This window comes from Bombina bombina, chromosome 6 (assembly GCF_027579735.1).
Source record: "Bombina bombina isolate aBomBom1 chromosome 6, aBomBom1.pri, whole genome shotgun sequence".
NCBI lineage: Eukaryota > Metazoa > Chordata > Amphibia > Anura > Bombinatoridae > Bombina > Bombina bombina.
Window position 1 is genome coordinate 815876574 of NC_069504.1, and position 13745 is coordinate 815890318.

The window sequence follows — 13745 nt, forward strand, 5'->3', positions numbered from 1 at the left end:
GTTCTGTCCAAGATGGAAACTATTCGTACCATCCTACCACTGATCCAGGAGGGTCAATATATGACTACAGTGGATCTAAAGGATGCTTATCTTCACTTTCCGATACACAAAGATCATCATCGGTTTCTCAGGTTTGCCTTTCAAGACAGGCATTACCAGTTGTAGCTCTTCCCTTTGGATTAGCTACAGCCCCAAGAATCTTTACAAAGGTTCTAGGGTCGCTTTTGGCGGTCCTAAGGCCGCGGGGCATAGCAGTAGCCCCTTATTTAGACGACATCCTGATACAGGCGTCAAACTTCCAAATTGCCAAGTCTCATACGGACGTAGTACTGGCATTCTGAGATCGCATGGGTGGAAAGTGAACGAGGAAAAGTGTTCTCTATCCCCACTCACAAGAGTTTCCTTTCTAGGGACTCTGATAGATTCTGTAGAAATTAAAATTTACCTTGACGGAGTCCAGGTTATCAAAGCTTCTAAATTCCTGTCGGGTTCTTCATTCCATTCCGCGCCCTTTGGTGGCTCAGTGTATGGAAGTAATCGGCTTAATGGTAGCAGCAATGGACATAGTGCCGTTTGCACGCTTACATCTCAGACCGCTGCAACTATGCAGGCTCAGTCAGTGGAGCGGGGATTACACAGATTTGGCCCCTCAACTGAATCTGGACCAAGAGACCAGGGATCCTCTTCCCTGGTGGCTATCTCGGGTCCATCTATCCAAAGGTATGACCTTCGCAGGCCAGATTGGACTATTGTAACAACAAATGCCAGCCTTCTAGGTTGGGGTGCAGTCTGGAACTCCCTGAAGGCTCAGGGATCGTGGACTCAGGAGGAGTCTCTCCTTCCAATAAATATTCTGGAACTAAGAGCGATATTCAAGGCTCTTCAGGTTTGGCCTCAGTTAGCAACTCTGAGGTACATCAGATTTCAGTTGGTCAACATCACGACTGTAGCTTACATCAACCATCGAGGGGGAACAAGAAGTTCCCTAGAGATGTTAGAAGTTTCAAAAATAATTCACTGGGCAGAGATTCACTCTTGCCACCTATCAGCTATCCATATCCCAGGTGTAGAGCACTGGGAGGCGGATTTTCTAAGTCGTCAGACTTTTCATCCGGGAGAGTGGGAACTCCATCCGGAGGTATTTGCACAACTGATTCTCCGTTGGGGCAAACCAGAATTGGATCTCATGGCGTCTCGCCAGAATGCCAAGCTTCCGTGTTACGGATCCAGGTCCAGGGATCCCAAGGCGACACTGATAGATACTCTAGCAGCGCCCTGGTCTTTCAACCTGGCTTTTGTGTTTCCACCGTTTCCTCTGCTCCCTCGACTGATTGCCAAGATCAAGCAGGAGAGAGCATCAGTGATTCTGATAGCACCTGCGTGGCCACGCAGGACCTGGTATGCAGATCTAGTGGACATGTCATCCTTTCCACCATGGTCTCTGCCTCTGAGACAGGACCTTCTACTTCAGGGTCCTTTCAACCATCCAAATCTAATTTCTCTGAGGCTGACTGCCTGGAGATTGAATGCTTGATTTTATCAAAGCGTGGCTTCTCCGAGTCAGTTATTGATACCTTAATACAGGCACGAAAGCCTGTCACCAGGAAAATTTACCATAAGGTATGGCGTAGATATCTTTATTGGTGTGAATCCAAGGGTTACTCATGGAGTAAGGTCAGGATTCCTAGGATTTTATCTTTTCTCCAAGAAGGTTTGGAAAAAGGATTGTCAGCTAGTTTCTTAAAGGGACAGATTTTTGCTCTGTCTATTCTTTCGCACTAGCGCCTGGCAGATGTTCCCGATGTTCAGGCATTTTGTCAGGCTTTAGTTTGAATCAAGCCTGTGTTTAAACCTGTTGCTCCACCATGGAGCTTAAACTTGGTACTTAAGGTTCTTCAAGGAGTTCCGTTTGAACCTCTTCATTCCATAGATAAACTTTTATCTTGGAAAGTTCTTTTTTCTTTTTTTGGTAGCTATTTCCTCGGCTCGTAGAGTCTCTGAGCTATCTGCCTTACAATGTGATTCTCCTTATCTGATTTTTCATACGGATAAGGTAGTCCTGCGTACCAAACCTGGGTTCTTACCTAAGGTGGTATCTAACAAGAATATCAATCAAGAGATTGTGGTTCCATCCTTGTGTTACACAATCTGGACGTGGTCTGTGCATTAAAGTTTTACTTACAAGCTACTAAAGATTTTCGTCAAACATCTGCTTTGTTTGTTGTCTACTCTGGACAGAGGAGAGGTCAAAAGGCTTTGGCAACCTCTTTTTCTTTTTGGCTAAGAAGCTTAATCCGCTTAGCCTGGACAGCAGCCTCCTGAAAGGATTACAGCTCATTCCACTAGAGCTGTGGCTTCCACTTGGGCCTTTAAAAATGAGGCTTCTGTTGAACAGATTTGCAAGGCGACGACTTTGTCTTCGCTTCATACTTTTTCAAAATTTTACAAATTTGATACTTTTGCTTCTTCGGAGGCTATATTTGGGAGAAAGGTTTTACAGGCAGTGGTTCCTTCCATTTAAGTTCCTGCCTTGTCCCTCCCTTCATCCGTGTACTTTAGCTTTGGTATTGGTATCCCACAAGTAATGGATGATCCGTGGACTGGATACACTTAACAAGAGAAAACTTAATTTATGCTTACCTGATAAATCTATTTCTCTTGTAGTGTATCCAGTCCACGGCCCGCCCTGTCATTTTAAGGCAGGTAATTTTTAAATTTAAACTGCAGTAACCACTACACCCTATGGTTCCTCCTTTCTCGGCTTGTTTTCGGTCGAATGACTGGCTATGACAGTTAGAGGAGGAGCTATATTACAGCTCTGCTGTGGGTGTCCTCTTGCAACTTCCTGTTGGGAATGAGAATATCCCACAAGTAATGGATGATCTGTGGACTGGATACACTACAAGAGAAATAAATTTATCAGGTAAGCATAAATTAAGTTTTTTAGGTTTCCAGATAGATTCAGTGTCCATGACTCTATCTTTGACAGACAAGAGACGTCTAAAATTGATATCAGCTTGTCGAAACCTTCAGTCACAATCATTCCCTTCGGTAGCCTTATGCATGGAAATTCTAGGTCTTATGACTGCTGCATCGGACGCGATCCCCTTTGCTCGTATTCACATGCGACCTCTTCAGCTCTGTATGCTGAACCAGTGGTGCAGGGATTACACAAAGATATCTCAATTAATATCTTTAAAACTGATTGTACGACACTCTCTGACGTGGTGGACAGATCACCATCGTTTAGTTCAGGGGGCTTCTTTTGTTCTTCCGACCTGGACTGTAATTTCAACAGATGCAAGTCTTACAGGTTGTGGAGCTGTATGGGGGTCTCTGACAGCACAAGGGGTTTGGGAATCTCAGGAGGTGAGATTACCGATCAATATTTTGGAACTCTGTGCAATTTTCAGAGCTCTTCAGTCTTGGCCTCTTCTAAAGAGAGAATCGTTCATTTGTTTTCAGACAGACAATGTCACAACTGTGGCATACATCAATCATCAAGGAGGGACTCACAGTCCTCTGGCTATGAAAGAAGTATCTCGAATTCTGGTATGGGCGGAATCCAGCTCCTGTCTAGTTTCTGCGGTTCATATCCCAGGTATAGACAATTGGGAAGCGGATTATCTCAGTCGCCAAACGTTACATCCGGGCGAATGGTCTCTTCACCCAGAGGTATTTCTTCAGATTGTTCAAATGTGGGGACTTCCAGAAATAGATCTGATGGCCTCTCATCTAAACAAGAAACTTCCCAGGTATCTGTCCAGATCCAGGGATCCTCAAGCGGAAGCAGTGGATGCATTGTCACTTCCTTGGAAGTATCATCCTGCCTATATCTTTCCGCCTCTAGTTCTTCTTCCAAGAGTAATCTCCAAGATTCTGAAGGAATGCTCCTTTGTTCTGCTGGTAGCTCCAGCATGGCCTCACAGGTTTTGGTATGCGGATCTTGTCCGGATGGCCTCTTGCCAACCGTGGACTCTTCCGTTAAGACCAGACCTTCTGTCGCAAGGTCCTTTTTTCCATCAGGATCTCAAATCCTTAAATTTAAAGGTATGGAGATTGAACGCTTGATTCTTAGTCAAAGAGGTTTCTCTGACTCTGTGATTAATACTATGTTACAGGCTCGTAAATCTGTATCTAGGGAGATATATTATAGAGTCTGGAAGACTTATATTTCTTGGTGTCTTTCTCATCATTTTTCCTGGCATTCTTTTAGAATTCCGAGAATTTTACAGTTTCTTCAGGATGGTTTGGATAAAGGTTTGTCTGCAAGTTCCTTGAAAGGACAAATCTCTGCTCTTTCTGTTCTTTTTCACAGAAAGATTGCTAATCTTCCTGATATTCATTGTTTTGTACAAGCTTTGGTTCGTATAAAACCTGTCATTAAGTCAATTTCTCCTCCTTGGAGTTTGAATTTGGTTCTAGGGGCTCTTCAAGCTCCTCCGTTTGAACCTATGCATTCTTTGGACATTAAATTACTTTCTTGGAAAGTTTTGTTCCTTTTGGCCATCTCTTCTGCCAGAAGAGTTTCTGAATTATCTGCTCTTTCTTGTGAGTCTCCTTTTCTGATTTTTCACCAGGATAAGGCGGTGTTGCGAACTTCTTTTAAATTTTTACCTAAGGTTGTGAATTCCAACAACATTAGTAGAGAAATTGTGGTTCCTTCATTATGTCCTAATCCTAAGAATTCTAAGGAGAAATCATTGCATTCTTTGGATGTAGTTAGAGCTTTGAAATATTATGTTGAAGCTACTAAGAATTTCCGAAAGACTTCTAGTCTATTTGTTATCTTTTCCGGTTCTAGGAAAGGTCAGAAGGCCTCTGCCATTTCTTTGGCATCTTGGTTGAAATCTTTAATTCATCATGCTTATGTCGAGTCGGGTAAAACTCCGCCTCAAAAGATTACAGCTCATTCTACTAGGTCAGTTTCTTCTTCCTGGGCGTTTAGGAATGAAGCTTCGGTTGATCAGATTTGCAAAGCAGCAACTTGGTCTTCTTTGCATACTTTTACTAAATTCTACCATTTTGATGTGTTTTCTTCTTCTGAAGCTGTTTTTGGTAGAAAAGTACTTCAGGCAGCTGTTTCAGTTTGAATCTTCTGCTTATAATTTCAGTTTTTTTCATTATAAAATTTTAACTTTATTTTGGGTGTGGATTATTTTTCAGCGGAATTGGCTGTCTTTATTTTATCCCTCCCTCTCTAGTGACTCTTGCGTGGAAAGATCCACATGTTGGGTAGTCATTATCCCATACGTCACTAGCTCATGGACTCTTGCTAATTACATGAAAGAAAACATAATTTATGTAAGAACTTACCTGATAAATTCATTTCTTTCATATTAGCAAGAGTCCATGAGGCCCGCCCTTTTTGTGGTGGTTATGATTTTTTTGTATAAAGCACAATTATTCCAATTCCTTATTTTTGATGCTTTCGCACTTTTTTCTTATCACCCCACTTCTTGGCTATTCGTTAAACTGATTTGTGGGTGTGGTGAGGGGTGTATTTGTAGGCATTTTGAGGTTTGGGAAACTTTGCCCCTCCTGGTAGGAATGTATATCCCATACGTCACTAGCTCATGGACTCTTGCTAATATGAAAGAAATGAATTTATCAGGTAAGTTCTTACATAAATTATGTTTTTTCCACCATTACCCCTCCTTCCTCGAGTAGTGGCCCACATCAAGCAGAAGCGGGCATCAGTGATACTGATTGCTCCATCGTGGCCGTGAACGATGTGGTTCACGGATCTAGTGGGGATGTTTTCATTTCCTCCATGGAGGTTACCTTGTCGCAGGGATCTGCTGGAATGAGGTCCCTTTGTTCATCAAATTCTAGATTCTCGGAGGCTGACTGCGTGGAGATTGAACGCTTAGTCTTAGCCAAGAGGGGTTTCTCTGAGAGAGTTATTGATACTCTCATTCAAGCTCGTAAGCCGGTTACTTGTCGCAACTATCATAAGGTGTGGAGAACTTTCTTATTCTGGTGTGAAGAGCGTGGATTTCCCTGGCATAAGGTCAGGGTTTCTAGGATTCTTTCTTTTCTCCAGGATGGTCTGGTGAAGGGCCTTTCTGCTAGCTCCCTTAAGGGACAGATTTCAGCCCTATCTGTTTTACTGCACAAGAGGCTCACTGAGCTTCCAGATGTTCAGTTTTTTGTTCAGGCTCTGACTAGAATCAAGCCTATGTTTAGATCTAGCACTCCTCCTTGGAGTTTAAATCTTGTTGCTAAAGTTTTGCAGAAGGCTCCGTTTGAGCCTCTGCATGTAGTTGACATTAAATTACTGTCTTGGAAGGTTCTTTTTCTACTGGCCATTACTTCGGCACGCAGGGTCTCTGAAATGGCTGCCTTGCAATGTGAGCCTCCTTACCTAGTATTTCATGCTGATAAGGCTGTTCTTCTTACTGGGTTAGGTTTTCTTCCTAAGGTTGTTTCAGATCGCAACATCAATCAGGAGATTGTGGTTCCTTCCTTGTGTCCTAATCCTTCTTCTTTGAAGGAACTGTTACTTCATAATTTGGATGTGGTTCAGCCTTAAAGTTCTATCTTCCGGCTACAAAGGAGTTTAGACAGGCTTCTCCTTTGTTTGTTGCCTATTCAGGGAAGTGTAAGGGGCAGAAGGCCTTGTTCACTTCCTTATCTTTTTGGTTGAGGAGTATTATTCGCTTAGCTTATGAGACAGCAGGACATAAGCCTCCTCAGAGGATTAAGGCTCATTCAACTAGAACAGTGGCTTCCTCTTGGGCCTTCAAGAATAACGCCTCTATGGATCAGATTTGTAGGGCGGCTACCTGGTCTTCCTTACATACATTTTCTAAATTTTACAAGTTTGATGTTTTTGCTTCGGCTGAAGCAGCTTTTGGGAGAAAGGTTTTGCAGGCTGTGGTGCCCTCAGAATAGGATCCACCTCCTTTTTTTTTTTGCCCTCCCGTTCATTCAGTTTCCTCTGGAACTTAGGTATATGTTTCTCACAAGTAAGGAATGAAGTCATGGACTCTCCTCATATTAAGAAGGAAAACATAAATTATTCTTACCAGATAATTTCCTTTCCTTCTGTATGAGGAGAGTCCAAGGCCCTCGCCCATATTCTCCGAAGGGCGGACCTAAATTTTGTTTTTTGTTTTTCTGGCACCATTTATACCCTGATATTTCTCCTACTTTTCCTTGTTCCCTTGGCAGAATGACTGGGATATGAGGGAAGTGGGGGAGGTATTTAAGCCTTTGGCTGGGGTGTCTTTGCCTCCTTCTGGTGGCCAGGTTCTGTGTTCCCACAAGTAAGGAATGAAGCCGTGGACTCTCCTCATACAGAAGGAAAGGAAATTATCTGGTAAGCATAATTTATGTTATATTTTGGGGCCTTCACCCCAGAGAATGCACATTTCAATGGATCCTTTTGTATGCTTTGCATTGCACCCTGGTCCTGTGACTTCCTGCAGTTAGTGAGAGTGCGCTGTTTGGAATATATATGTATATATATATATATATATATATATATATATATATATATATAATGAAGGTAGAGGCGAGTGCCCTCTCACAAACAGGATTCACTTGCCAGGGCGCTGAGTAAAATTTAAAATATATGTAGAAGGAAACAGCTCTGACCAGCTTCTCCCTTTGTCTATCTTTTTTCTAGGGGAGAATATCTTGTATATGAGAAAAATGAGGTGAAGGCGCAGAAAAGAGAATGGAAGAAATATGCCTTTCACTATGATAATGTTCTGTGGGCTTTGCTTACCCTTTTCACTGTATCAACAGGAGAGGGCTGGCCAGAGTAAGCAGGTTTAACCATTTGCTTGTACTTGTGTGTTTATGTATCAATATCTAATGGAGGATCAGAAGATGTATTTGAATGTTCATATTTAGAGGGAAGGAATTTCCAGAGTAATAGATATCTTGAACAAGAAGCTTTATTTATCTCAGTATATCTTGACGGTGTTCCATCTAATCTATGCATATCTGAGTAGTCCTACATTAGTTTAAAAGTGTTTGTCTCCATGTGAATTTGTGCAGATTAAGCATCTTAAATGTATGTTGTCTTGTGTGTAAATTGTGTAATTGTCGGTCTCTCTCTGTGCAGTGTCCTTAAACACTCTGTGGATGCCACTTATGAGGATCAAGGTCCACGCCCCGGATTCCGCATGGAGATGTCCATCTTTTATGTGGTTTATTTTGTGGTCTTCCCTTTCTTCTTTGTCAACATCTTTGTGGCCTTGATTATCATCACTTTCCAGGAGCAGGGGGACAAAATGATGGAGGAATACAGCTTGGAAAAAAATGAGGTGCAATTGCAGAATTACTGCAATACGATAATGGCACTTAATTGGCATTACTTAGGGTTTAAGTTTGTGTTGCACTAACTGTTTAATGTTTTTAAAATACTTGCAAAATACTAATATAATTTTTCTTTTCTTCTCTATCCCTCCATTTCTCCTTTTACCCTTTATCTTTCCAGAGAGCCTGCATAGATTTTGCTATTAGTGCCAAGCCCTTAACCCGTCATATGCCGCAGAACAAGCAAAGCTTTCAGTATCGCATGTGGCAATTTGTGGTTTCACCCCCTTTTGAATACACCATCATGGCTTTAATTGCACTGAACACCATCATACTGATGATGAAGGTGAGGCACAAGAGACTGGATTTGAAAGGTACAGGGACGGGTACATAAAATAAAGAATGAGGATTGAATTATAGGGACAGATTATATGGGAGGAGTTAGATGGAGACAAAGAGGCCGAATTATCAAATGTCTGTCGGACCTGATCCGACAGTGCGGATCAGGTCCGACAGACATCGCTGAATGCGGAGAGAAATACACTCTCCGTATTCAGCATTGAACCAGCAGCTCACAAGAGTCTGCAGGGGGCAACGCCGCCCCCTGCAGACTCGGGGCCAATCGGCCACCAGCAGGGGGGTGTCAATCAACCCGATCGTACATGATCGGGTTGAATTGTGGCTATTCCTTAGACCGCTGCTCCATAACTTGTGTTTCTGGTGAGTCTGAAGACTTGCCAGAAACACGGGCCCTCAAGCTCCTGTTCGGAGCTTGATAAATGGGCCTCAAAGCATGAGTTATACAGTGGTAATATGGAGCAATATAGTTATACAGAGTAGTAAGGAGGTCTGATTAAAATGGATTTTTATGGAAGAATATGAGCCAATTCACAGATGATATATTTATTAGTAGCATGTAGAAACTACTGTAAAGGAGTGTTTTCATAGGACCTGACCCATTTTAGGCTAAACTACGAGTGGTGCATGTATTATGAGTTGTAAGTAAATGCGTTCGATTGAGCACAATAGAACTTAAAGGGACAGTCTAGGCCAAAATAAACTTTCATGATTCAGATAGAGCATGTAATTTTAAACAATTTTCCAATTTACTTTTATCACCAAATTTGCTTTGTTCTCTTGGTATTCTTAGTTGAAAGCTTAACCTAGGAGGTTCATATGCTAATTTCTTAGACCTTGAAGCCCACCTCTTTCAGATTGCATTTTAACAGTTTTTCACCACTAGAGGGTGTTAGTTCACATATTTCATATAGATAACACTGTGCTCGTGCACGTGAAGTAATCTGGAAGCAGGCACTGATTGGCTAGACTGCAAGTCTGTCAAAAGAACTGAAAAAGGGGCAGTTTGCAGAGGCTTAGATACAAGATAATCACAGAGGTTAAAAGTATATTATTATAACTGTGTTGGTTATGCAAAACTGGAAAATGGGTAATAAAGGGATTATCTATCTTTTAAAACAATAAAAATTCTGGTGTAGACTGTCCCTTTAACACGCATCAGGGTAGTGCGACTTTAGAGCTCTGGTTAACTGTTACGCACAAAAAACATAAAAAAAAAATTAACAGTACAGTTATGCTCATAATAACATTTTCTGATAAAAATTATTTAAAAAAATATTGCATTAAAAAGTTATAAGGGCTCAAAGATATGAGGTCTCAGGTGTTAGAAAAAAAGGCCTGCAAAGGAGATACAAGCATATACATGTCTAAATATATATGTGTGTGTACATATGTATTTAGATGTGTATATATGCATTTACAGACATATATACACATAAATACATATGTACACATATATTTAAGTGCATTGGAGCCCTTTGCCGTTAATTAGCTGAAAACATGAAAAACCATATATATATCTATATTTATATAGCTAGATAGATATTTTACTAAAAAATCATCAAATATATATAGAAATATTTATTTACGAATAAATAGAACACATTGGAATGTGAAATATTAATAGTTCATGTTGGGTTTAGCCCACTTGAATAAACGTGGTTGGGTAAAGGAGCAAGTATGGGTGTTTTTTTGAAGTTTTTGTGCTCCATTGAAATCTATGGGAGAATACATTAAAGTGGTCTCGATATTTGAAGTTCAACTTTTTGCACGTGTTGGGTTTTTCGATTGGGCGCTAATTTTTTACTTTCAACCAGGGCTTTTTTGTGGGGGTACTCACCGGTACTGAGTACCCCCACTTCTGCCAACTCAGGTAATATATGTAATCATCATGTAAATACTCTAGTTTTTACAAGAGGGCACTTCAAATAATGTTGTCCCTTTGCTTTTCTCAAAGTTACTGAGCAGAATTATTCAATTAATAATCAATGAGTACCAGCACCTTGTTTCTGAGTAACTGCACCTTTTCTTTTACAAAAAAGAACTTATTTCAACTCATAATATGCACGCAAAAATCCTCTGTCTAGCGATGCTAACGCGCGTGTGGGAGCACTAAATAGTGATCCACTCGTAATCTAGCCCTTTATGAAGTGTGGAGAATTTATGATTGTTGAGACACAGTAAAAAAAAAAGACATTGGGGCCGATTTATCACGCTTGGATGAAACAAAAGTTAAGAAGCAGTGGTCTTAATACCGATGCTCCTTAACTCGTCCGCCAACTCTGAGGCGTCGGACAGCAATCATCCCGATCCGATACGATTGTGATGATTGACACCCCCTGCTAGCGGCCGATTGATGTGAAATGCTTGTGCAATGATAAATGCCAACAGCGTATGTTGTCTGCATTTATCAATGTGGGGAGGACATGATCCGCTAAAGCGGATCATGTCTGCCTGCACATTGATAAATCGGCCCCATTGTCTTACACAGGGATTACTACTGAATTGGATAAGAAAAATAAAAAAGATAAGGAACAGAAAGCAAATAACTATGAGCCTTGTTTAGTAAAACTGGTCAGCTAGAATAAAGGATAAATCTGAAATGGTAATATCTAAGAATAAAACATGGAAACAGAGAACATAGTAGAGGAAGTCACAACAAAGAGCTATCTAAAAAACATGGTAGGAAAGCTCTATATGGGAATAACTGCAAAACAATATGGGGCACTCCTTTACAGGACTGACTAGGAAACATTTAAGGACACAGGGACTCTTGAGACAGGATTTTCTGTGTACCGGGAAAAGCAACTACCTCACTGTGTGGGCTGAAAAGAAGGACACAGATAAATAACATAACAGGGCTATCTTCAGTGCAGACATTTTTTTTAACTTGTATTAATGCAGCATAAAGACAAATATATAGATACAGAGCTTACAGAGATGCAATACCCATTTGTTAAGTGCTTGACAAATGGATATTGCAACCCATAAGCTTTGTTCATCATCTATGTATCTATTTTTATAATGGAAAAAGGAAGGATCAATACCTGCTATCAGGCCAGCGAGACATCCCACCTATCAATCCAGTTGCCTGACCAATAGTCTTGCTATCCCGGCATCATTTGAAGTTACAGGTAGGAAGTCCCACTGCTAAGAAAAGCACAGGGACACAGATAAGGAGATAGCAAACAGTCTATACAAGGCCAATGGAAATATAGACAAGCAGTATAAGTAAAGGAACAGGTTGTGGCAAACTCATGGTCAGCAACAGGAAGGCAGAATATCACAGTACCAAAGGATAAAGTAGATGAAGGCCAAAGTCCAGGCCAGGTCAGCAACAATATCAGAAGGCAGCAATACAAGAGGAAATCCAAAAGCAAAGCAGAAAACAGAACAAAATTCAGCAACAAGTAATCCTAAATCTGAATCGTGCACCCAGGTAGCAAGAAGAAAAACCCATGGGCAATAGGAAAGAAGCAGGAAGGACCTTATAAAGGGAACTAGGTGCCAAACAATAACGAGGCCCTTAAAGCAAAAAGAACATCCATAGCGCAGTTGCGTTAATATGTAAATAACGCGTCCAAAAATAAACCAAACAGCACTCCTGCAAAGCATAGGCAAGATGCGCCCGTGCTCCCAAATCAATAGCGCGCCCAGTATTATACAAATAATAGTATGCCCGTGATAACATTAAATAGTGAACCTGAATAAAACAGACACAGCTCGCTCGTGATAGAGCGCCTGTCCTAGAGTTAATAGCGCACCCCCACAGCGCTCCCAACTGTCATGGTGCTATGTAAACAGTGCAACAGGAATTCATAGTGCCCCCGAGGCTCATTGAGCATTATATTGCTAGAAACAGAATGATTTACAGGGAAATATGGTGAGAAGTTATAGGAAGAATTTAAATAGGCTGACAGGAGGTGTATTACGCTAAAACTGTTGAAACTGATATTTTGGACAATGTGGACTGTTAAAAAAATACATGTTTTCTTCTATTTCCCTTCTAGTTTCATGACTCACCTGCTGCATATGACAGTGTGTTGAAAACATTTAACATAGTTTTCACCTCCCTTTTCTCTCTTGAATGTCTGCTGAAGATTGTGGCCTTTGGTGCTCTGGTGAGTCCACCCCATTTAGAATCTTAACCGTCTCCAGCATTATCATACCATAGAGTTTAAGACCTTTAGTTGAAAATTTTCCAACCTTGGATTTGCACTGCTGTATATTATATGTGTTTTGCCTTTAGAAAACCCAGTATCCATCCCTTGATGTGCCAGCTAATGTATCCCCTGTGTCTAGATATAGAAGTACCAGGCTCTGCAGCTATTTGTCCTCACTTACAGAAACCATATTTTGTATTTATTGCTGTCAAACCTAAAAGTCCATTTAACTATAAACTCCATGAAATCTTTGTGGTTGTGACTCCCTTTCCCTAGAAAGGCAGGCATGATATTTTCCACACTAAATTATATGTTTCATTCTCAGGCATAAAGGTTCTCAGCACCGTATCCTTTTTGCTTAGCCATAGAACTTAGGCTTTTGGTTTTATGTGTAACGTGTTGTTATTTCTCTGTTAGAATTATTTCCGGGATGCCTGGAATATCTTTGATTTTGTGACGGTTCTTGGGAGCATCACAGACATTGTAGTGACAGAGTTCTGGGTAAGTTTGTATCAGAAAAAAACAACATATGTGTGCACTATAATTTGTAGCAAATATTGGGTAATATTTAGTTTCCTGTGAGGTTTTATGACATTAAAGTAATTCTTTGAAGGGTTAAACATATTCTCCATAATACCAAAATGTCTTTGTGTGGTGTGACATTTTATAAAATTGTATTCCTTTTTTTTAGCACAATGCTCTGCTGACTTATGCAATTTATTCAGTGTTTTCAGAAGTTGTTTAATGCAAAGTAAGAAAAGTGTTTTTTTTTGGGGGGGGGGTTTAAATGTTCCAGAAGGCTTTATGGGATAGAGGGGGGACATACCATTATCTTCTGTTGTGCTGTGTGTTGTCTGTGTAACACTCTGTGGGACTGGGTGGTGCGATACTCTGCAGAGCTCCTTCTCCCCTATAATGATCTGTGTATCTCTGTCTTGTCTTTTTCATGTCTCT

General features: G+C 40.9%; 1 protein-coding gene across 1 annotated transcript in view; it reads left to right on the forward strand.

The window, feature by feature from the left end:
* The window catches only part of CACNA1A (calcium voltage-gated channel subunit alpha1 A), a 632851-nt gene that overhangs the window by 378897 nt on the left and 240209 nt on the right, over positions 1–13745 (forward strand). The window contains exons 27-31 of the mRNA XM_053718181.1: positions 7634–7771; positions 8078–8279; positions 8453–8617; positions 12639–12749; positions 13209–13292. Of these exons, the coding sequence (XP_053574156.1) occupies positions 7634–7771; positions 8078–8279; positions 8453–8617; positions 12639–12749; positions 13209–13292 (700 nt within the window). The remainder of the gene's footprint in view (positions 1–7633; positions 7772–8077; positions 8280–8452; positions 8618–12638; positions 12750–13208; positions 13293–13745) is intronic.